This window comes from Bos javanicus, chromosome 24 (assembly GCF_032452875.1).
Source record: "Bos javanicus breed banteng chromosome 24, ARS-OSU_banteng_1.0, whole genome shotgun sequence".
Lineage (NCBI taxonomy): Eukaryota > Metazoa > Chordata > Mammalia > Artiodactyla > Bovidae > Bos > Bos javanicus.
The window spans coordinates 61,972,200-61,997,304 of record NC_083891.1 but is presented as its reverse complement, the minus strand read 5'-3'; the positions used below and the strand labels follow the sequence as shown (position 1 = coordinate 61,997,304).

The 25,105-nt window shown below is 41.4% G+C and overlaps 1 protein-coding gene across 1 annotated transcript; it reads right to left on the bottom strand.

The window, feature by feature from the left end:
- Positions 1-1,869: 1,869 nt before the first annotated feature.
- Positions 1,870-24,913, bottom strand: SERPINB7 (serpin family B member 7). Its single transcript, XM_061400408.1, has 8 exons — positions 24,823-24,913; positions 21,083-21,268; positions 15,946-15,996; positions 15,250-15,369; positions 10,418-10,535; positions 7,096-7,238; positions 4,146-4,292; positions 1,870-2,999 (listed from the first exon to the last, which is right to left on the bottom strand). The coding sequence occupies exons 1-8, from the start codon at positions 24,880-24,882 to the stop codon at positions 2,601-2,603; spliced, it is 1,224 nt and encodes a 407-aa protein (XP_061256392.1). The 5' UTR covers positions 24,883-24,913; the 3' UTR covers positions 1,870-2,600.
- Between the last annotated feature and the right edge of the window lie 192 nt (positions 24,914-25,105).

Below are 25,105 nucleotides of genomic sequence, written 5' to 3'. Positions count from 1 at the left end.
CAGGTTACCTGCTTTGTTAGGTAAGTTCCCTGAGGCTTTCTCTTCTCAAAAGTGCTGTTGGCATCTACAGTGAGGGTTAGTCTTATTGTTAGACCCATGTTTTTCTAGTCATGGGTCTTCACATATTCCAGGTTGTCTACTGGGGCAGAAACTAAATATTAGCATCAAGAGATACCCAGATGATTAAAGACACATAATGTTTTTCTCTGTTGAGTAGAATCTGTCAGTCAGTAAAGCATGCACTGGAGAGAAATTAGAAAGGGAGCAGAAGATTACTGTCTTTTCTCTTAGAGAGCTTGTACTTAGGGGAGTGTATTCTTAGAAGAGTTTATGTTATTCTTCTATTACAATGCAAATTGTCAGAAAGTTTATTATTAAGAGAAATAATACCTACCCATATGAAATCAACTGAAAGTCTGCTGCTGCTGCTGCTGCTGCTGCTAAGTCACATCAGTCATGTCCGACTCTGTGCGACCCCATAGATGGCAGCCCACGAGGCTCCCCCGTCCCTGGGATTCTCCAGGCAAGAGCACTGGAGTGGGTTGCTATTTCCTTCTCCAATGCATGAAAGTGAAAAGTGAAAGTGAAGTCGCTCAGTCGTGATTGACTCTTTATGACCCCATGGACCGTAGCCTACCAGGCTCCTCTGTCCATAGGATTTTCCAGGCAAGAGTACTGGAGTGGGGTGCCATTGCCTTCTCCACCTGAAAGTCTAGATGACCCAAACATGAGAACATGTAGTATGTAATTATGAATTTGCCCAAATTTATAAAGGGTGTCATCTTCCAGAAAAGCCTGAAGTCATCAGAGACACTTGGCGTCAATCGGTAAGCATGCTAGAGAAGGGGTGAGCCATGTGAGGTGCTAGAATGTGAGATGAGAAGACTCAGCGTAGCCAAGGCACAGTGAGGTTTGCACTGAAGCCCAAGGCATGTCTTGACAGAGCACAAATCATCTCTGGCAGTTGCTTAATGTCTATGAAACTTATTTTCCTTATGAAATGAGAATAACAATGATAAATAATAATTTCAACCTTACAGGTTTGTAAGGAGAATCGAGATGAGGTCTGAGATCATTTTATAAGTGGTAAGTGGTGGGGGGCTTCCCTGGTGGTCCAGTGGTTAAGACTTTATCTTCCAGCGTAGGGGGGTGATTGTTCGATCCCTGATTGGGAAACTAAGATCCCAAATGCCTCAAGGCCAGAAAACCAGAACATAAACAACAGAAGTAATATTGTAACAAATTCAATAAAGACTTTAAAGATAGTTCACATCAAAAAAAGTCTTAAAAAAGTAAAGTAAATAAGCTATGATTATGATGATAATGAAGGTGATGAGGATATTTCTCCTCCTTTCTATTAAGAGTTGTGAGAAAAAGCTTCTTTCTGCTCCTTTAGAAATAGAAACTCCAAGGATGCTCTTCCCCTCACCTCAGACATCATCCCTTTGTTTAGGTTTGGTGTGTGTTTAGCAGAACACAGAATGCTCTCAAGGAGCCACGGATGGAGGTGGAAATGAGTATGTGTGGACATGATGTGTTTTGTGAGTCGGCCTGAGTGGAGATCTCCACAAAGAACATGAATGTGGTCAGGTTTTTCAACAATAAAATTACTATGGGTTAATATATGCAAATTGTGTAACCTTATGAATTTAAATCCTAATATTTAATTTTAAATTAGATGATCTGCTTATATAAGTATCTGTAAAAGTAACTTTTACGTGTAATAAAACAGCAACATTAACCAAATCAGTTTTATATTAAAAAAGCATTCTTTCTTTTAATTGCTTGCTTGGCCTAGAGAACAGTGCCGGTAGTCCCACAATTCATCCAGGGAAAACAATCACACGGTATAATTATTTTGTGTTTTTTTATTCTGATAAATAGAGAAAAAAAAACTATACAGCATATGAAATAACATGCTGTAAACAACAACTGGAAAAAGTTAAAAGACACTAATATTTGAAAAACTATGTACACATCAAATCTCTATCAAGGAAAGGCTGAAAGACATCAAGTCAAAATTATTGACCAACTATTTTGTTGGTTCCCAATGCCAAGTCCATAATTTTTAGCATCTAGATTAGATACTAATTTCAAATCAGATATACTAAAAGTAAATTCTGATGTCTTCTTAGCTCAGCAAGGAAAAGTTATCCTTGACACTTATTTCCAGCAGCTGGATCTACTTCCTAGATATTTGCAATGAAACTAGAATACTTGTGATAACTATAGTCTCAAAAAATATCCCTAGGGCTGCTTCTACGTTACTACTCTAACATTACAGGTAGAGCATCCCACAGTTCCCAGATAGTATACCCAGATCTTTGTGCAAGTGGCTATGGTGAAGACTGGCAGAAATCAATGTGGATAGAAAGACGATGAAATTAGAAAGAGGCGGGCCTGATGGTGGTAGAAATGCTAAGAGCAAGATCAGGACAATCAACCAGGTCAAGTCAAATCACCCAAATCTTCTGCTGATCAATGTTAGAAGGAAGTAAACTGAAAGGAGTCATCACATGCTTCCAATTAAACTTAAATCTATTTCCTTGCGGTGGTTCCTTGGTGTGTTGTTTCTATTCTAATAAAAACCAGTTGTAGTTTCAAGGGCAAGAGACTTTGCCACTGAACAAGATGCTGTCACCCTTCTTGATTATAAACAGGAATGGATGATCAGCTCGGAACACACTGGGCTCGGGCAGCTGCTTTTCCACAATGTTGCTTCCTGTGGCGGCGGTGGCCTCTGTGCCCTCCTCGGTGACCTCTATGTAAGACTTGTGCATCAGCTTTGATACATACAGACGGCCTCCTGCAGCTATACCAGAGAGATCAGCTCTGGATTCATCAAAGATATCTGTCAGCCCTAGGGCTTCTAAATAGTGCTTGATTTCATAATTCTTCTCTATCTTGAACTGAGGTAGAAACACTTCGACATACTGAGCCTTCATTTTTCTTGGATTGGTCCAGTCCATTAGATTCTGAAAAGTCAGTTTGTTTTCAATCTGTAGAAATAGTTAAAAGGCAATTTAGAACCATATGGTTAAGAAACAGATGAAACAATAGCCTCAGAGGTATATGGTTTTCCATAACAATTCTCTCCTGGATATTTGCTTGTAAGTATGTGGAAGGGTGCCAGGGGAGTCTGGAAATGGGAAATGATTAAAACAAATGGTTCAAGTACTCTTGAATGAATCATATGTTTAATTTGCTCTGCTATGACAAGGTGTGGTTTATTTATATTGATATTTCAGGGCACTTCTGTTCTCTGCCCACATATTAACATACATAGACAAAGTGGAACAGTGAGCAAGTGAAGGAATTTGGGAATCAGAGATCATCAGAGGGAGAAAGGAACTCAGCAGTCATTTGAATCAGTGTTTCCTGACCATTTCTGCCTCATGAAAGACATGGAAAATAACATTTGCGCAACTTGTAGAAGTAAACCAGTGGGACCCCAGGTAGCCGACAGCAAGGAGACCCGAGCTGTAGCCTTGGGGCTGGTGTGATCAGCACCCCCAGCGCGGCGCCCACACGGAAGATTTGGATACAAATGACCCTGCTACTCCACACGTGTGACAACTGCAACTCAAGACAATGTAGGGAGATGTGCCCAAGATGCACAGCCTGGACCCTCAGTGACATAGTGCACGCGTGTGTGTGTGCCCTGTCGTGTCCGACTTTGCAAACCCATGGACTGTACCCCACCAGGCTCCTCTGTCCATGAAATTCTCCAGGCAAGAACACTGGAGTGGGTAGCCATTTCCTTCTCCAGGGGACCTTCCGGACCCAGAGATCGAACCCATGTCTCCTGCTTGACAGGTGGATTCTTTACCACTGAGCCAGCTGGGAAGCCCCTAGTGACAGAGTGAGGGACCACATATATCTTTCCAACACGCTGCCCCAAAGTGACTCACAAATTGAACTCACCAACTCCTTAACACTGAGAATTGATCATAGATTATTCCAGATTTATAATGGGAAAAGTTTTCTTATGAGCATTATTTACAAATCTTGGACTAATAAATGAACAAATGGGTGAGTGACTAATTCTGACAACCTGAAATCTTGAAGCTGATGGATGAGAACACAATCAAGGGTCCTAGACATCTTCCTATTCCCCAGCAATGAGATCAACAGTGGTAACTTACCTGGGACAGGTCATTATCTGGCAGCATTATGTACATGCTTATACCACCATGATATCTGAGCTCAAGAACCTGCATGGATGGATCTTTAATGACAGACAAATTGAACTTCCGTTCTTGATGCATCATGGCCACTGCTTTCCCAGGACACTGAAAGTCAAGTCATTAAAAAAAAACAGTTAAAGCCCTCCTTATTTCATGTATGGACCAAATGCAGTGGAACACTGCTGCGGGCTTTTCTTTCCAGTGGGTTTTCCCCAGCTTGCTGCCAGTGGCGGTCCTACCGGCCCACATCTCGAGTGAAACCAGACTCTGAGAGTAACTACCTGAGTTTTAAACTCACCAACTGTGTGACCCTGGGAAAGTTACTTCACTGCTCTATGTCTCTACACCTCATCTCTGTAATGGAGGTAAACACAGCCTCTATTGCATAGGATTGTTGTCAAGATTGTGTGCCTTACTGTAGCTAACACTTGGAACATTGCCTTGCATTTAGCGTTTTATCTGAAAATGTCTATATCATGTCATGAATAATTATTAAATAGCATTATAATTTCAAGTGATTGCTATAGATTTTTTTCTTATCTGAAGTATTATCCAGGCAAGTGTTATAAAAATTACAGTTTAATAATAGGGTGTTGTAAAGCTTTTTTTTTTAATTCCTGTGAAATATCTGACAAATTAACTTGAGGGAAACACAGTATCTCTTATCTTTAGGATATCACTTCTAGATTTAGAAACATAATAGAGATATAATAAACTGTCTTTTCCTAAAAGATATTGTGATCCTGCAAGTTTTTCAGTATTTCTATAAAATCTCCCTTTACGAAAGAATATCCTACAGAGGAGGATAGATAAATTTTACGGTTCAATTATGGGCTCTTCTTCCTCCAGAAAGGTTGTCCTTTTTGACAAAGAATCCAAACCCCAGAAAGAGCACCCATGATACAGTAAAGGAAGAAGGCGCCTTCCTAGTGAGACAGGCTGGTGCCTTCTCACTGAGTCTGGAGCCATGGGGGCTGAGCGGCAAAGTCTCATTTCCAAGCTAGGGCAGGGAAGATTCCCACAGCTGAGTTATGCTGGAGAAAGATGGAAACCAGACTTCTTAACAAAAGGGTGATTTCACCAATTTTGGATGGAACCAAAGCTGTCAAGTGATATAGATTCTACAGCGTATTATATTATAAGCTATATATTAGAGCTCTATTATAAGGGATATAGTCACGAAGATTATTTTAAACAATGTTATTATACTTTATGTTAATACTTACAGATATTTTATTTGCACATACTCATATTTATTTAAATAAGCCATTATTTAGGAGCAAAATACAAACAAACAAAACCCCACAGACATTGCAGGAAAGAGTCATGCTTCATTTTCATTCATGGAAATGAGTTAACAAATGCAGTCTACGAGAGGAGTTGAAGGAAAGAATGGGGAATAAAAGCTCATTTCCAAATACCATTAACACTGTCAGCCCCAGTGATTAAAATTCTGTGTGTGTGCACTCGGTCACATCCAACTCTTTGCAACCCCATCCACCAGGCTCCTCTGTCCATGGAATTTTCCAGGCAAGAATACTGGTGTGGATTGCCATGCTCTCCTCCAGGGGATCTTCCCTACCCAGGTATCAAACCTGAGTCTCCTGCATCTCCTGCATTGGCAGGTGGATTCTTTACCACTAGCCCCACCTGGGAAGCCCCATTACAATTCTGGGACTGTCTAATATGCTTCATTTTGCAATTACACAGCTAACATCTCTATCAGACAGAGTTATGGTTTATTAGGAGTTAATAGGTTTCAGTTTTTTCACTTAGGATTTTCAAAATACTTCTATGCCCCTCTCTGTGTTCTCATAGAGGCACCTACATTATAGACTTGCTCCCGAGTTGGGCTCTCCTTAGGACCCTGCAGTTAGGGACACACAGCAGGGCTGGCCACCCTCCATGCGGGTGCTAAAGGCCACCAAACTCCAAGTCCTTTTGGAGTCTGATCTACTCTGTGCTCAAGTTTCTTCTCCTTCCACCCAAAGCGCTCCTCTCCCCACAGACACGGCCTGCTAGACAACCTCTTACTGCGCATCTCCTCACTTATCAGTCATCTTTGATTTCCAGGAGCTCTCAGCACTCCTGTGTCTAAAACTTCTGATGTGGAAAGATGCAGAAAGAACATTTCAATAGCATTTTCCACTTAAAAATAAAACTATGTTTAAACGTTAAATCTGAATTTCTATGCTTCAACATGAAAAACTGAGGATTGAAAGGAATTTGTTGATGTTGTTCAGTCACAAAGTCATGTCTGACTCTTTGTACATCATGAAATGCCACACTCCAGGCTTCCCTGTCCTTCTTTATCTCCAGAGTTTGCTCAGATTTATGTCCATTGAGTTGGTGATGATATCTAACCATCTCATCCTCTGTAATCCTCTTCTCCCGCCCTCAATCTTTCCCAGCATCAGGGTCTTTTCCAATGAGTCAGCTCTTCGCATCAGGTGACCAAAGTATTGAAAGCAATGTTCTAGGTGAACTAATGGAATCACTTGGTTTTACTTGTGAGAAAGACTATGGTTTTAAGGTTCATGTGCTAAGACAAGGCAATTCCTCTGAAGCAAGGTAAGAACCCTAACGTGGCATGTCTGACTACAAAGTCTTTGATGTTTCTACTATACGAAGATTACTGTGTGAAAGTGAAAGTATTAGTCTCTCAGTCATGTCTGACTCTTTGTGACTCCATGGACTGTAGCCCGCCAGGCTCCTCTGTCTGTGGGATTGTCCAGGCAAGAATACTGGAGTGGGTTGCTGTGCCCTTCTCCAGGGGATCTTCCCAACCCAGGGATTGAACCTAGGTCTCCTACATGCAGGTGGTTTCTTTACTGTCTGAGTCACTAGGGAAGCCCTGTAAAGGCATATTATTGGCAAAAATCTTCCTAAATTAAACAGAATTCCATACCTTGGGAGATCTGAAATGGCAACTTTGGGTCTGGTTCTTGGTGAAGGCTGACTCCCACTTGCCTTTGAAGTACACGGCATTCACCAGCATCATCACAGCAGATGAGCTTATGGTACCTTCATGAAAGACATCCCTGATTTTGCCTTTTGAAAAATTGAGGGAAAAAATGTAAATTTTAAAAAGCTAAAGACAAGATGAATATTTTTCTTATCACATAATTAAAATGATCATGATATTAGTAATAATCTGTGATCAATTACTTTGTCCAGCACTTTCCATGTGCAATGCTTTATGTGCAATATTTGGTTTAATTCTCACAAAATCCCTGTAGGAAAGGCACTATTATTATTTCTGTTGCCTGTTGAGAAATCTAGGGCATAGAAAAGTAATTTGTACAAAGTCACATAAAACAGGATTCTGACCCAAGAAGACAATGCTCAGAGACCTTCCCTACTCATAGACACCAAACTGCCTTCATTTATTTGAGGCCATAGCATTCCAAGTATAGTTTAAGGCCATTTCATTGAATGGGCTAATTTCTACATTCCATGTTCATGAAATTTTTGCTAAATGCCTTGCACTATTCTAGATACTGAACAGGATCCTATGGGGTCTTCCCTGGGCAGACCTTCCCCCACAACCTCTTCTTTAGCTCCTCTCTGAAGTGCCTGCTGCTACTGCTGCTGCTAAGTCGTTTCAGTCATGTCTGACTCTGTGCGACCCCATAAATGGCAGCCCACCAGGCTCCCCCATCCCTGGGATTCTCCAGGCAAGAACACTGGAGTGAGTTGCCATTTCCTTCTCCAATGCATGAAAGTGAAAAGTGAAAGTGAAGTCGCTCAGTCGTGTCCGACTCTTAGCGACCCCATGGACTGCAGCCCACCAGGCTCCTCCATCCATGGGATTTTCCAGGCAAGAGTACTGGAGTGGGGTGCCACTGCCTTCTCCTGAAGTGCCTGGATAATAGTATTTGATACACATTTGCTCGTGGCACTAGTGGTAAAGAATTTGCCTGCCAATATAAGAGAAGCAGGAGACTCAGGAATATAATGGGTTTCCCCGGTGGCTCAGATGGTGAAGAATCTGCCAGCAATGCAGGAGAGCCAGGTTCAGTCTCTGGGTTGGGAAGATCCCCTGGAGGAGGAAATGGCAACCCACTCCAGTATTCTTGCCTGGAGAATTCCATGGATAGAGGATCCTGGTGGACTACCATCCATGGGATCATAAAGAGTCAGACACAACTGAAGGCACTTAGCATGCCCACATTTCCTGAGTTGTCTTGCGGATGTAAAAACCTCCCTGGAGGATGTTAAGTGCCTAACACAGGAGCCCATAGCCTCAGGCCTCTTGGAGCCTAAGGCCTGAGAATATGAACCTCTGCGACACCACCCTGGTGCCTCAGCAACAGCCAGAAAATTCTTCATGAGCTGATCACCACTCTGCAACTCCCCGCCTCCCCTGGCTTTTAAAAATGCTTTGCTGAAACTCTTCCAGGAGCTCGGGGCTTTGGGGTCCACCGCATAGACCACTGGCTGGTCCTGCAGTGAACCTTCTCTGCTCCAAACTGATGGTTCAGTTTGTTTGGCTTCGCTGTGTGTTGACCCTGTGAACCTATATTAACAAGTCCAGTGCAGTGGGGGCACCACCTTAATGCAGTTGCAGCATCCTGGGGTCACAGCCCTGTGCTCAGCATGGGGTGGGAACACAGTGTCTATGGCCAGGCCACCTGCTTGAGCTGAGGGCAAGGTGAGGGCCAGGGAGAATTTCCATAAAGTTGGGACTCTTTATTCAAAACTTGAAAGCTTCGAAGAGCTGACTGTATTTGGGGAAATCCTAACTTATTCTGATTCAATAGGAAGAGTAAGATTGGAAAGGCTGGTGGCAGGAGCCAGATAATTGAGCCTGGAAAGTCTGATAAGAATTTTTTATTATCTTGAAGGTGATGGAAAAGCATTGTTCAGGATTCACTAAAACACAAAAAAGGACATGGTCGTGATGGATCAGATTTGCCTTTCTAAAGGATGACTCTGGCAGTGTGCATAGGATTGAAGAGGGGGTGGAGGGAGCGGGGAGGAGGAGGAATAAAACCTAATAAGACCAGGGTAGGTTTATTGGAATATTGGCATCATTTTGAAGTGTTCCTCCAAATAAGTATTGAGTCCATGCCCTCATCACAGTGAGAATAATTATACATAGATTTGCATGAGAAAGGAAAAAAGGGAAATAAGTTACTGCTCCAAATAAAGAAAGGTACTAGTAATCTGATACACCAAAATACTTTAACACTAAATGGAAGGCAGGAGGAAAGGGGACGACAGAGGATGAGATGGTGGGATGGCATCACCAACCCAAAGGACATGAATTTGAGCAAACTCCAGGAGATGGTGAAGGACAGGGAGGCCTGGCGTGCTTTAGGGTGGCAAAGAGCCGGACACAACTGAGCGACTGAACAGCATTAGAAAAGTAGTTGCATAGTTTTTGATTTATGAAGAGTATATTTGAAACACATGGTGGCTAATGGTCAAATTAACTCTAGTGAAGTGATGATGATGAGTGAGCAAAAGCAAAACTGAGCCACTGTATTCTTGTTTCCTGGAATAATTATATGCCTTTGAATGTTTGCACTTAAAGGAGCAACTTACGCGTCTCATATTTTTGAAACAGAAACAAACAGCAAATATGTATATATTGTTCAGAGTATAAATCAAGGCCATTTCTTAGGTAAAGAAATGACAAGCTTTGAAATCATTGACTAAGGAAACAATAAATAGATTTCTTTATTTGTTTTGTACTAAACCAGACCATTAGCTGGAACTTCATTTTCAGTTGGAAAGAGACTTGTCAATAAAGAAATATGCTTTTTTGTGGAAGGAACCACCATTGCCAGATATACAATTCTGAAAATGAAGAGAATTTAAAATTAAATTTATTTTTTTGACAGAGCGTCATAAAAACTATGTGTGTGTACGCTCAGTCGTGTCCGACTCTTTGTGACCCATGGACTGTAGCCCACCAGGCTCCGCTGTTCATGGGATTTTCCTGGCAAGAATGCTGGAGTGAGTTGCCATCCTCCTCCAGGGGATCTTCCCAGCCCAGGGATCTAACCTGTGTCTCCTGCATTGGCAGGTGAATTCTTTACCATTGTGCCAACTAGGAATTCCCTGGACAACAACTAGAGCAATTTTAAATAACAGCAATCATTACTTCTGGTAAGCAGGAGCAGTTTCTCATATGTACAAAAGACTCCCAACTTTAAAATTGGGAGTTCTCGATATTCACATATAACTGACAATCTTGCAGATAAACAGGGCATTGCACTCACCATGGGTCTCATTTTCAATCCATTTGTTGATTTTATATCTGGTATCTTCCACATCATTTGTAAAGTCAACTCTTTCCACTTTGGCATTATATAATTTCTTAGCACACTCAATATAGTCCTGTAAATATAAATGATATACAGCTCTATAAGTAATAAACACAGTTTTTGTACTTACAAATCACCACCAACTAAGCACCATAAGAGATATACATTTGAAATTGTCCCCTCATTTCCACTACCTTACTCAAGGACTACGTCCTGCCTCAAAGGTGAAGAAATAGGCTGGGAGGGAGGACTGGGGAACTTGAAGTCAAATTGCAGAGCAAGCACACTGAAATGCACTGGGGGAGATCAGCAGGGCTTGTGGCTGATACCACCCCTTAACTTCACCACTCTTTCCACCATGAATATTTCAGGGGCCTCCTACCTCTTGCCCCTTGTTTGTGTCATTCTCTTCCTACTGAAAAACTGTTCAAGAAACCTAGCAGATACCACCTTAATCAAGTGATCAAAGATAACACTGTCAGCAATAGGATTAATCAAAATCCTGCCGGGGGGCAATAAGGATAATATGATGAAAATAAAGCAATACCCGTGATGTTTTCTATCAAATCAGATGGAGGAGTGATCTAAAGAAAGGGTGATCACCATTTTGCAACATATGTGTGTTAGCTGCTCAGTCATGTCCAACTCTTTGCAACCCCATGGACTGTAGCCCTTCAGGCTCCTCTATCCATGGGATTCTCCAGGCAAGAATACTGGAGTGGGTTGCCATTCCTTTCTCCAGAGGATCTTCCTGACCCAGGGATCAAATCCCGGTCTTCCACATTGCAGGCAGTTTCTTTACCGTCTGAGCACCAGGGAAGACTTTTACAACATATAAGAGTATCAAATTGACATTTTGTACACCTTAGATTTACACAGTGTTATATGTTAATTATGTCTCAATACAGCTGGAAAAAATATGACTCTAATTATGAAGAAACATCAAACAAATCACACTGAAGGACATTCTAAAATATAACTAGTCTAAAACTGGACATTATGAATAATCATTGAAAGTGTCAAGATCCTTAAAGTCAAAAAAAAAGGCTAAGGAACTGTTCCAAATTGAAAGATACTAAAGGTACATACCAACAAAACACAATGCACCATTCTGAAGTAAATTATTTTGCTATGGGATGATGTAATGATGATTGATTAGATGTAAAAGGATCTAAAGATTAGCTGGTAATGATCTAACAGTGTGAATTTCCTGGTTATGATGGTTGTACTGTGGTTATGTAGGAGAATCTCACTGTTTGTAGGATTACACCAAAGACTTCAAATATGATTAGGGATTTCCAGTGGTTCAGGAAAAAAATTTTTTCTTCTCTATAATACTTGCAACTTTTCTGTAAGTTTCAGATTATTTCAATATAGCTTTTCTTTTGAAAAGTAGAAGGAAGACCTAATAAGTCTTCTTCACTAATGGACTGTGAAGCTTAGGGAAAAGGAGAAGACAAATTTGACCCAAATACTTGGTGGAAAATTCACTGAGAGAGAACACAGAAGAAAGAGAAGTCAGAGGACAGGAAGGGTGGTACATGAGAGTCTGGAGGTGCCCGCCTGAGGACTGGCAGGAGGCAGGTACAGCCACAGAGCGTACAGAGGCAGGGAGAACAAGGCTAAAGAACTACACACGTTTTGAACACGTGATCTCTCCTTGGGTAAGAAAGTTAACTGAAAATGGAAGATGGCTGAGGACAGAAAGTTTAAAGAACACTAGTGTTTTAGGGATGCCTGGAGGAACGAATATAAACAAAAGAGACTGAGATGAAACAAAGAGACTGAATAGAAAACCAGGAGAAATCAATACCATAAAAACAATGAGAGGGGAAGGTTTCAGGGAACATCATTCATGTTGAATACTATGAAGAGGCAGATAAGATAAAAACTGCAAAGTGTTCATAGCTTAGGTGTCTACATGGAAGGCAGCAGTCAACTTCATAAAAAAGGATTTCAGGGGAGCATTTAACATAGAAGCCAGATTGCAGTGGATTGAGGAGTAAAAGGGGGGTAAATGGACTCCGAGAATACATATTACTCTTTCATTAAGCTGGATTTTTCAAGCTTACATTTTCAGTCTGAGAAACAATAAGATGGGAAGGAGAATCATTAAGCAGCTTTAAAAAAAAAAAAAAACTTTAGAAAAAAGGTACCTTGTACATACATTTATATGCTATGAGAAAGAAGAAAGTAGGTTAGTAAAAGCCCAATAAAGAATATTGTTGGAAAGATAACACCAAGGAAGAAGTAGGAGGCAAGAAAGCAGTGGAGGAATTGACCGTTTAGGAAAACTGTTCCCTCTGAAATTGATGGAAAGAGGGGGAAAGATCAGCAAATGGGTTGGGATATGAATCCCGCCTCTATTTTCTTTGTCAAGAAGACAAAACCTTCAGTTGAAAGTGATGGTGGTAGTAAGGGGCTGTTGGGAATCTGAGAGAAGTAGGAGAGTTTTCAGAAACTGCCGTCAGGAATGAAACACCAAAGCTGGCTGTTGGACCCACGAAGAACGTCTGACCGGGACGGCAGGGAGACCGCCACGCCCTGGTGGTAACTGCACACCTCCAGGCTTCCCGCAAGCATTCCCCTGTAGCCCAGGCACAACTGTGAGTGAAGTCACGGCACTGCTCCCGACTCAGGGCTTTGTTGGGGGAAGAGAATGGGGAAGGAATGGCTGAGAGCAGTTCAGTGTAGGAATAAAGCTAGGCAAGGAGAGAGCTGATACGCTGAGAGAAAGTCGAGAGATCAAGAGAATGAATGACTCAGTGCAGCTGAAGAACAGGTGGAGCAGTGATGAAAGAATGAGACGCACGCGGTGCTGTGACCACACTGGAAAACCGGAGCTGTAGACTTCAGGTCGTTGATGAGTTGCAGGGTGTGGCTCAGGTATCTATAGTGGTGTAGAGAGAAGGTCAGGAAACTGTGGAAGCAGAATCTTCCATAGGGACACTGAGTTTATTCAAAACAGTGGCAGAATCAGGTATGGAATAACATGTACAGCGGTCCTAACCAAGGCACATTTAGCAAGGATTGGGGGAGGAGGGGGAACATGGGGTCAGAGATAGTGGTTGAGTCTTCTATAATACCATACTTTCATATAATACCATACACAGAGACTATTTACATATTATTATCTTTATCAATTCTAGTAGAATATGTATCCTCTTATTTGAACCCATACTCAAATGTGAGTTAAAAAGTGTTATAAGAAGAAATGTAAGCAGCTTGGAGATTATCTATCTTTGTACTGATCTATCTGATTGAAATTTGATGATAGGTACATTTAAATCAAAAGTAGTTTTTAGAATAACTTATTATACTTATAAATGTTTGGGAGAGAAAAAAAAAAAAACAGCTGTCTTGTTTTCGAAGATCTTGATTAGACCTCACCTTTACTGTGCTTCTGGGTGCATTGCAAGGAGAGTCAGAAAAAGGAACACAAAAAACAAGATGCTATAAATAGCACCATGATAGACTCATCCACATCCAGGCCACGGCTGAGGGTCCCTCAGGGAGATAACAGCATCTGTGGAATTGAGACTCAAACCGTGGCTGAACATCATGGTGGCCCCTGTAAAACTTGTGTAGGATACCTTTGGGAGGATTAAAAGCAAAGTGACCTAATGCTTCATAATTGACAGGTTGCCAAACAATTCGGGAGTGGTGCTGGAAAGGGCAAAGAATCTGAGTGGGTGACAGACAGACAAAGCATTAATGACTGGGCGGAACACAGAGAGCTGGAAAAGATGCCAGCGGAGACCAGCCCAGAGACGTCACGGAGTGGAGTTTTATAGTTGTGTGAGACGTGGAGAATTAAAAGGGAGAACAGACTTCCCCCAGAGAATCGCGGCCACTGTGTCTGCTTAAACAATACTACCAGCTTCTGGTTGTCATAGCAATGATGGGTCAGGCATACCAGCATGCAAGAGTGCGTTCTAGGACTTGCTGGTCTTTGAATGAGGAGAATTCCATGATGAGGGAAATCAGTCTACTAGCCTCAAGTTATTCACCTCCTGTGTTGAGTCTTAGCTGCAATTCTACCACTGGCCAGCCTTACTATGTCTCTTACCAAGAACTCTTTTATAAGTGTGTGCCACATGCTCAGTCATGCCCAACTCTTTGCAACACCATGTCTGTACCCACCAGACTCCACTGTCCATAGGATTAGGTAAGAAAATTGCAGTGGGTAGCCATTCCCTACTCCGGGGATCTTCCTGACCCAGAGATTGAACTCATGTCTCCTGTGTCTCCTGCATTGCAAGTGGATTCCTTCCAAGCTGAGCCATTGGGGAAGCCCCCTTTTATAAGTGATCTTATTGAAAAGATAAGTAACTGCTGGCAGGAGAGATGGAAGGGCATAGCTGAGAAAAAAAAAAAAGGGAGGTGAAGGCACTGGGGATGAAGAACTGTCCTAGAAGACAGAAAACTCAAAGGAAAAGTGAATAGGCTTTTTCTCTGCTGCCCATAGACAACCCTAAATGCACTGTCTGCTCCTCCCACCCCAATTCTAACTCCACATCACTGCCAGTGGACAAGCTTTCTCTGTCTTGGAGCACGTCAATCTAGTGACCCTGAATATGTGTTCACTCAGGTGAAGAAAAGCTGTACTTTGGAAATAAAGTGATAATATTGAGAAGGCATCTGGGAACCTAATTAATAGTGACAGGAAAACAATATATCACCTTGGTATGGCCCCATGGAAAGGCGCAAGCCTTTATTCATATGATAAATTGGGCAAGACAGGTTCATAACAGAAATAACCATCTAACATAGGAGCCTGCACTTACCTTCCGAATATCAAATACTTTTTCTGCAAAAAGTCCATTGGCAATGCTGAGGTCATAATCCTTGTGGGATGTGTTTATATCAGACAGAACTCTTTTCAGTTGAGATTGGAGTCCTGGCTGCTGTTAAAAAGATTTATAAAAAATTATTCTTGGGCTGCAAAGATATGTCTACTCTTTTTACACATGAAATAAAACACGTATAATATTATCATAAAAGAATTTAAAAGCAATGATGCTTATTAAAGCAGGAAACAATGTCACATACATGTAAAATTTTCACCCTTTTTCTCAAAATAGTGTCTGTGATCAAAGTTAATTAAAGGAGTTAGTGAAATAAATAAATAACCTTAAAATAAAACTATTAACAGAAGATAATGAATTTGTCTAATGCATGTACTAAATAATTCATTTTACCAATGTAAGTTGACTGTGAATATCAAAGCATAAAACGCAAACATTTAGTTCCATGCTATCTTGCCAAATTTTAGCTAACATGTAAGTAAAATATTGGCTTACTTGATAATTTACAAGTAAATTATCAAAAATTGTATCTGGAATACCCACAATACAGAAATCTGAAACAGACATGATCCTTTGCTTTAAAGGGGAGAGAAAATAGAAATATATTAGTGAGATGGGGATTTTTCTAAATTGAGTCTTACAGTCTCTTTCTCTAGAAGAACATATTGTCTTTACCTGAGTATCAGAAGAGTTTCCATGTCTTGAGAAGGTATTAAAGTGAAGCACCTGTAAACAGGCAACAAGGAAAGCAGTCAGCAAGTAGTGGCAAACAGGAAGAGAACTAATAAAAAATAAAGTGGAGATGTCACTGCTGGTGGCTGTGTTTGTGAGTTTGTTTGTTAGCACATAGGGCGGCAATGAACTGTGCAACTGTCCTATTGATGTGTTTAGAACAAGACTATTCATTGGGGAAAGTATCACAAACTGGGAGAATTCATAAATCAATGGCTACAAAGTGAAATATGTCTAATAATTTTGGTTTGCTCATTCTTGGGGATCAATTTAATAATCACTCACTGATTAAACCTGAACCAGAATCAAAAATAGTCTCATAAAAAAAAGAAAACTTTGTTTAATGAAACAGGAGGCAAGATTGGGGTTAACTACATATACACCAAGACACAAAAGCAAGAGGCTTCCCTGGTGGTCCAGTGGCTAAGACTCTCTACCTCCAGTGCCAGGGGTCCAGGCTTGACTCCTGGTCAAGGAACTAGATCCCGAGTGCCACAACTAAAGCCTGGTGCCACCAATTAATAAATAATTTTTAAGACATTATAAAAACATAAAAAGGAAAACTAGTTATTGAGTATCTAGCAAATATTAAATAGGAAGCAAAATTGGGATTTGCTAGATATAATTTTTGATCCTGCAATTATTTGAGAGGCTTCCCTGGTGGCTCAGTGGTAAAGAATCTTCCTGCCATGGGTTTGATCCCTGAGTTGGAAAATCCCTTGGAGAAGGAAATGGCAACCCTCTCCAATATTCTTGCTTGGGAAATCCCATGGACAGAAGAGCCTGGCAGGCTACAGTCCATGGAGTGACAAAGAGTTGGACATGACTGAGTGACTAAACAAACAAAAAAAATTACTTGAAATTAAGCAGTTTGGGGTTTCCTTTTTCAGCATGGCTCTCAATAACCCCATTATTCTAATAATTGTTCCTATGCCCATCTTGATTTCTTACTACACTTTATCTGCCTTTTTCCAGGCCCTCTGTCTCTGGGATCTGAAATGCAAAACAACTCCATTAATAGGAAGTAATAAAATGTGCCATGCGTGTGACAATCACTCGTGCAGCTGTCTTGGGACAGACTGAGTGCATCCTGCCTCCTCGGCACGGGTGGGCAGTGCGCGGAGCAGCATTTATCTTATATTCCCCCAACCAATCGTCTGAAAGATCTAAATAACTGCCAGGCAATGGTGGATTTGTTCTATTGTCTCAGTTTGTGACTCTCAGAATCTCATTGGTTGAATTTTCTGTAGAAAGATGTAGCTTTGCCTAGAGGGACCTTTCGGGCTTTGTTTGTGTGTGAGGAGTTGGAGTAGGGAGAAGGTTGGAAGGTCTGTTCTGATGCAGGGTAAAGAGACATGTATGGGAATTTAACTAAACCAATGTTGCTATCAGGGCCTCTGTGAGGGATTTCTACTTCAAAGCCTCAGACCCCTAATTATAGCACCATCATATTGGCTTGGGGAGAATGGAACTGCTCAGAAAGGGATATGAAAACTTATAAAGGCTACTAGTATCATTGTTAGTCTTAAAATGCCACAAAGAATTGGAACCTAACTTCAATTTCTACATCCTCAATCTAGGATGATACTATGAGATGGAATGAGAGAGAAGGCAAAGTCTACAAGGCAAATTTGATATACACATTAGTTCTATTCACAAATGGGGTCTTTGCAGACATCAAGGACTATGCCTGGAAGCCTGGGTGTCATTTTTCCCCTAGTTCTAGGCAGTTGTGGGGCAGGAAGAGCATCAACACCCTTTCTCATCCTTCAGGGCCTTCAAGGATATTGTGGTTACCTCTTCCCAGCTGATCCAGTTGACTAGAATATTCCAGGGTTCGTAATTCTGCCTCATAGTTTTGTGGTCAGTTTCACTGTGACTGTGATTCATTGACAGAACACTGAAATTACCAATTTAAGAGACTTCCCTGAATGTCCAGTGGTTAAGGCACCCCCTTCCAATGTGGGAGCTGCAGATTCCACCCCTGGTCAGGAAACTACAACCCCACATGCCTGGTGTGTGGCCAAAACACATAAAATAGAAGCAATATTGTAACACACTCAGTAAAGACTTCACAAAAGGTCCACGTCAAACAAAAAAATCTCAAAAGAAATTGCTAATTTGTCACTAAGAAAGGAAGGTTCAACAAGGACCCTCCTTCCCATGGAGTTTATTTTGTAATTACCAGAGGAGGAAACAAAAGAATGAGTTTTATTACTTGGATTATGTTATTATAGGGCTTCCCTGGTGGCTTAGATGGTAACGAATCTGCCTGCAGTGCAGGAGACCTGGGTTCGATCTCTGGGTTGAGAAGATCCCCTGGAGAAGGGAAAGGCGACCACTCCAGTATTCTTGCCTGGAGAATCCCCAGGTACAGAGGTACTGGTGGGCTGCAGCGCATGGGGTCACCAAGAGTTGTTTTTCCAGTTCTGACTGATTTGTGACATTCGTGGTAAAAGCTTACCTCTCAGCACCCCCAGAACTGTAAAAGGAAAAGTTGCAAAGGAAGTCTGTATAGTCAGTCACCTCAGTACGAGATGGAAAGAAGCTCTAGCCAGCTTTTGTTCACTGAACTTGAACTTGGGCGGCCCCGTTGCATATTTCCTTTCTAAAATAAGCCCTGGAAGTTGGAGGGTCCATTTCTATCATCTTTGAGAAAGATTTAACCAAGAGAAGGCTGAGAAAATTCTGAAAGTCATATTGATTGTTATGTAATGCTATCTTTAGTAAAATATATATGGCTTTGTGGAAAAACATTTTGAATGGTGTCTGCTCCTCTGAGTTCTAAACCTTTGACTCACTACCTCATAAAAACAACCTAGTAATTAACTTAATTAACTGAAGCTTAGCAAAGAGAAAGGAATCTTCTCTTCTTTTTGACCAAAATTTCTGTCAGACTAACTTTTTAAATTTCCTGTAGCTGTCTTTAAAAAAAATTCCCCAAGGTCACCATTGGATAGATCGGCTATTTGAGAATATGTGGATGTACCAGAAACAGACTCACTTGCTTCTGAAACATTATGTTTTTTAAATAATGAATGGAAATCTTTTTTTATTAGTTGTTAGATTGATTTTTCCAAAGCCAATACCTGTATTTATTAAAATATTGACTTCAAGATAAGTGAAGCTTTATGGTAATGTACTTTGAGCTACCTTTCAGTTTGCTGACTTTAGGGCTCCTCCTCTTGGGGGTATTTGGTGGTGTCTAGGGACACTTTTTATGGCACCCACTCCAGTACTCTTGCCTGGAAAATCCCATGGGCGGAGGAGCCTGGTGGGCTGCAGTCCATGGGGTCGCTAAGAGGGACTGAGCGACTTCACTTTCACTTTTCACTTTCACGCACTGGAGAAGGAAATGGCAACCCCCTCCAGTGTTCTTGCCTGGAGGATCCCAGGGACGGGGGAGCCTGGTGGGCTGCCATCTATGGGGTCGCACAGAGTCGGACACGACTGAAGCAACTTAGCAGCAGCAGCAGCAGCAGGGACACATTTTATTTTCACGATGGGGGAGAGGTGTGCGGATGACGTCCAAAAGGAAAGGGCCGGGGGTGCTGCAAAACCTCCTGCAAAGCGCAGAACAGCCCCTCACAAGAAAGAATTCTCTGACCCAGAAGGTCAGTAGAGCCAAGGTTGAGAAACTCTGCTTTAGAATAAGACCTTCCTGAGTTTACTAGCACAGAGATGATGTGACAACCCCTGCATAAAACCCGGGAAATGATGCCAACTCCAGGGTTACTGTGAGCATCAAATAAGATACGCAAAGAGCTTATCCCGGAGCCTGACCCTGATGGAGTTCCCAGCTGGCTGTTGTTATCATTGCGTTAGCATGAGGTGCTCAGCGCACCAGTTAGGAACCACTCCAGCTCTGGGACAGCAGCATTCTTAGAGTCTGTTGTTATTCCCTAGCATCAGTTACTGGTGGAGCAGTCCAGAGAGCGAAACAAGTCTTTCCAGCTTGCCTGACTGCACAAATAGCCCTCAACACGTACTTAAGTGTGAGAGGTCACAGCAGGGATCCTGTCTCTCTTGCACTTAAGTGTGAGAGGTCACAGCAGGGATCCTGTCCCTCTTGCACTTAAGTGTGAGAGGTCACAGCAGGGATCCTTTCCCTCTTGCACTGGTTTATGAACTAAAATAATGGGAGGGGTCGGTGGGCAGAAGGTTGGGCATCGAAGTTTCAACATGCACCTGGGCCCTGGTATCTCACCTGCTGCTGACCCACTGAATTTCAATGGCAAATTCCTGAGAGAAGGGAGAGAAACCATGAGCTTTTTGCCTCCCGGCAGTCTCGCTCAGGGTAGTGGGCAGGAGTGAGTTAATAAGCTGTTTCTAAATGTGGTGGGGAAGGTGATGCTGGCGACAATGTGACAAGCATCCTGGTGGGCTGTGATCATCCAGGCTGCACTATTATGTCATTTGGGGCAGGTCACCGTGCCTAAGCTAGGACTTCACTGGCGTTTCTTTCTAGCTCTTCCTTCTCATCCATATTACTCAGGTGTGCGTGCATGCTCAGCCCTGTCTGACTCCTTGTGACCCCATGGACTGTAGCCTACCAGGATCCTCTTTCCATGGGATTTTCCAGGCAAGAACACTGGAGTGGGTTGCCATTCCCTTCTCCAGAGGATCTTCCCGACCCAGGGATTGAACCGGGTCTCTTGCATCTCCTGCATTGGCAGCAGGGTCTTTGCCACTGAGCTGCCATCACTCAGGCTGAGGCTCTCTCCTTTCATGTGCGCCTGGAACGTCCATCAGAGCTCAAGCGAGGCCCCATCCCCTAGTTTCTGGTTCAGTAGGTCCGAATCCGAAGATTCCACATTCCTCCTGAGATCTCCAGGTGAAGCTGGCATGGGAAACACACTTTGAAACCCACACTAAGGCACAGTATCAAAGCTGCAGTTCTGGAAAGGTTCCAGCTTAAAGAGCAGGGGTTGCAAGCTGCATTCTTTCCTCCCCTGGACGGGGTCCACTGAGAGGTCTTCCTTTACATGAGACCATTGCAGTGCAATATTCTCTTGGGAAAAACTGTTTGCCCTGATGATCAATTACAAAAGTCGTGGTTGGTGATGCAATCAAGACTGACCTTATCAATCTGAGAAGCACAGTCACCCCTCGCACCCAAACGAACCAGGGCCAGGGCAGTGAAGAGGCTCAGAGAGGAAAAGAACACGTTTTCACCCCCTTGATTGCTGTCCATCTCTCTGAACAGGTTGAAGCAAAAGTCCGCGTCTGCTGCCGCGAGGGAGGCCATGGTGAGACGGAGTACAGCCTAGAGAAGGAGAAAAGAGAGAGCTCCGAGTACGTTTTCTGTGGATATTACGGGGTTTCTTTTTTTAATTAGAGTATAATTACCTTACAATGATGTGTTAGTTTCTGCTGTACAATAATGTGCATGCTAAGTCGTTTCAGTCATGTCTGACTCTTTGCAACCCCATGGACTGTAGCCCGCCAGGCTCTGTCCATGGGATTCTCCAGGCAAGAATACTGGAGTGGGTTGCCATGCCCTCCTCCAGGGGATCTTCCTGACCCAGGGATCAAACCTGCATCTCTTATGTCTCCTTCATTGGCAGGAGAGTTCTTTACCACTAGCACTACCTGGGAAGCCCTGAATCAGCTGTCAGTATACATATATCCCCTCCCTCCTGAGTCTCCTTCCCACCGACCCTGTTCCACCCCTCCAGGTTATCACCGAACACCAAGCTGAGCTCCCGTGCTGTACAGGAGCTTCCCACTAGCTGTCTGTTTTACACATGGTGGTCTACATATGATTTTTATATTCATTCGTTTTTTTAAGTCCAAGGCTTCATTTCTTCAACCTTGGATGTAACTATCAAATAACTCACAATAAAAAGAAAAAGTTCTTTTGGCCCAGTATTCTTGCTATCAAAGCTCTAAGACTCTCTTCTGGCAACACTATTATGATACCTTTTTAAAACAACATTGATCTTTTTTAGCACGACGTTTCTATATTTCTGCCTGTGCTCTCATATTCACAACCAGGCATAGTCTCACTGTTCCTGGAAGTGGAACTTCCAGCTTCAGGGATCTTTGATAATTCTGAGTCCCAAGCAAACACATTTCTAGGGCCTACTATTTCTCAAATCTCCCAGATTTCTAAGCTGAAATATAGCAGGAATGCTGTCGTTGTTTAGTTACTCTGCGACCCCCTGGACAGCAGCCTGCCAGGCTCCTCTATCCATGGGATTTCCCAGGCAAGGACACTGGAGTGGTCTGCCATTTCCTTCTCGGGGAGACATTCCCAACCCAGGGTGGGAACCCACGTCTCCTGCGTTGGCAGGTGTATTCTTTGCCGCTGAGCCACCATGGAAGCCCCAGAAGTGTTATTACAGTAAAACAAATTTTACATTAGACAGTCTATTCAAGGGACTATATTTCAGGAAGAAAAATTGTGTGTTACATTCTCTCTCTTCAAATAATTTTCAAGACTTCATGTTGATTGCCAAAAAATCATAGTATTTAAATGAAAGTAATCACTCTTAGGAAAGTAACTTCAAAAGCAAAACCATAATAATTCTTTCCAAATATTTACAGAGGAAACTACATTTAATAAAGCATTGTGGGCACATTAACATATTGATACAAATCCTCTTCAGGGACCTACCTGAGTGGTCCAGTGGGGGTCTGAAAGCTATTTGGTAATTTCATAATCCAAAATACAAAAACACACTCTTCAGTATATTTTTCCTCAATCAGGTCCCAACTGTTCTTGTTGTTTTATAAATGCAACTTTTACTATTTTACCCCTAGGTGGGAAAGGGACGTTTCATGTTTTTAAAAATTATTCTTTAAATCAGTTTCTAAAAAAGCACTAACCACAAAATTTTATTTTCTAATTTTTTAGTCATCCTCTTGACTTCACAAAACTGTTGTCGTATTGAAGAGAAGAGAAACTACACAAGAATGTGTTCATTCAAACAATTAAGTACATATTTTTAGGGCTTAGGTAAATTCTGTGGCAGAGAAACCATACTAGATAAATAATCATTACAGAGAAACATCAGCCAAGAGCTTCTTAGATCTAGTCATTCTCAAGCAATAGCTTTTAAAATGATAAACTGCTCTAGGTAATATACAGTTAAATGTACTCGTACAGACATGTTCATACTCTATGCAAATAAATGCCAAGAAGTATGTTCCACTGCACATCATTGCTTTTGTTTTTTTTCTTTTTCTCTATGCAAGTGCTTTGTAGTTTCCAGAAATGAAAGTAAGTTTCATTCCCCTCATCTGATACAAAGACTGAATCCCACTGGCAAATAAGTACCAATATATATGGCTGAATTACTTGTTTTTCACCCTAAATTTCCATCAGATGACATATAATTAATATTGGAAAATTAACATGCTACCAAAACTGATTTTCTTTCTCCTATAATTTCTTTTTCCAGTAACTTTTAAAAAAAATTAAACACACAAAAATATAATTAAATGTAAACAAGTCATCAACAAATGCCCAGTGATTTGGGTCCCAGTTAAATAACTAAACTGAAGAGGAAAATTAATTACATCAAGCTACAGAAGAAGGTATCAGCATGGTGCTCCCCACTATGCCACTATCCAGGTGCAGCAACGAAGGAAAATTCTTTTTAAATCATACAGAAACTTAACTTTAAATTAATCTTTTATTTCACTAAAACTGCAAAAATACTTACAAAACTAATATATAGATATGGAATTAATTTATAATTTTCAAGTTAACATGAATCAAATACTTATGAAGGTCTTTAAATCCTAAAGAGCAAACTTAAGGATGTCAAAGTCCAGGGAAGACTGAAGCCTATTTACTTACTTATGGTACATTTCAACTTGAAAATTTTTTTATTCCTTGCTTTCTTTGTTAACATACTTTTTGTGTCAGACCAAAAAGAATAGATATGTTCTCAGTAAAGCTTTTTAAAAGTCTAATTAAAAAGTAAGAAAAATAAATTTTAAAGCATGAGAAAAACCAGGGACAAACACTTTCAGTAAAACATGAAATTATATTGAAAATATTTCATGAATCTAAGCTTATTATACCAAATTGATAAATTGTGTGCCTTATTGTTTGATCAAAATATTATTTCTTCTTATTATAATTCTGTCTGCACAAGAAAAAGTAACCATGTTTCATGGTACATTACTGAGGGGAAAAAAGCCTCCTGTTTTTACTGAACTAAAGTACACATAGAGGAAAAAATTGAAACTACAGTTGAACAGACTTAATTTTTACTCTTATCATGTAAGTCAAATGTAATACATTCAAATCTTTCCATTTTTTTCAAAAACATACTTTAAAATTTTGATAAATTCCTAATCAAATAAGTTGAGATACACAATTAAACCAGAATTCAATTCTAATGTCAAGAATGTGTATACGCCAACATATAATGCCTTAAATAAGAACATCAGAAATATAGAATTTTAGACTTGTCCATAATTCCCTTATCCTGTTTCTCTTCTCCAAGATGGGACGTGATGTGTTGGGTGGTCTTGGATGCCCTCTGAGTGGCAGGCGCCCCTATCCTCGGTACCCCAGGGTAAGCGGCTGCGGACGAGCCCCAAGACAGAGAAGCTGGAAGGAGGGCGGACCCAGGGCCACACTGAGGGACGGGTTCTCGGCAGAGTCACACTCACTGCCCTCTCTCCCCACCCGCACTGCTCTCTGTCTCTGTGTCTCTGTGTCTCTGTGTGTGTGTGTCTCTCTATCTCTCTCTGTCTCTCTGTGTCTCTCTCTCTGTCTCTCTGTGTGTCTCTCTCTGTCTCTGTCTCTCTCTTGTAAGCTGTCTGGCCAGACTTTAAGTTCTGAGCTTTGGAAATATTTACCTTACTCTCTTCATAGAGGAAGTTAGCCACTGGTTGGATGAGTCTGAAAGAGTCTTGCATTACTCTGAAATATAAAGCCTCTGACTCAGACACTCCCTACTTCCTTTTGTAATGATCATGATAATTTTAAATAATGTAATTAAAATGGAGTTATGTTCAGGCACTTTATAGTGCAAATTCAAAGAAGTGTGCAGAGTATTAGCTACAGACTGGATTCAAAACAGTCAAAACAGATATTTTCTAATGAATCCAAGCCTAGCATGAAATTTATTTAATTTGATGT

What these genes read in the sequence shown, in the direction of transcription:
- SERPINB7 (XM_061400408.1), bottom strand. Translation starts at nt 24,882, where the DNA reads ATGCAAGACTCTTTCAGACTCATCCAACCAGTGGCTAACTTCCTCTAT. An exon ending in GTGCTTCTCAGATTGATAAG is followed by an intron (nt 15,997 to 21,082) that starts GTCAGTCTTGAT and finishes GCCTGTTTACAG; the next exon opens with GTGCTTCACTTTAATACCTT. An exon ending in GATTGAAAATGAGACCCATG is followed by an intron (nt 7,239 to 10,417) that starts GTGAGTGCAATG and finishes ATTTTTCAAAAG; the next exon opens with GCAAAATCAGGGATGTCTTT.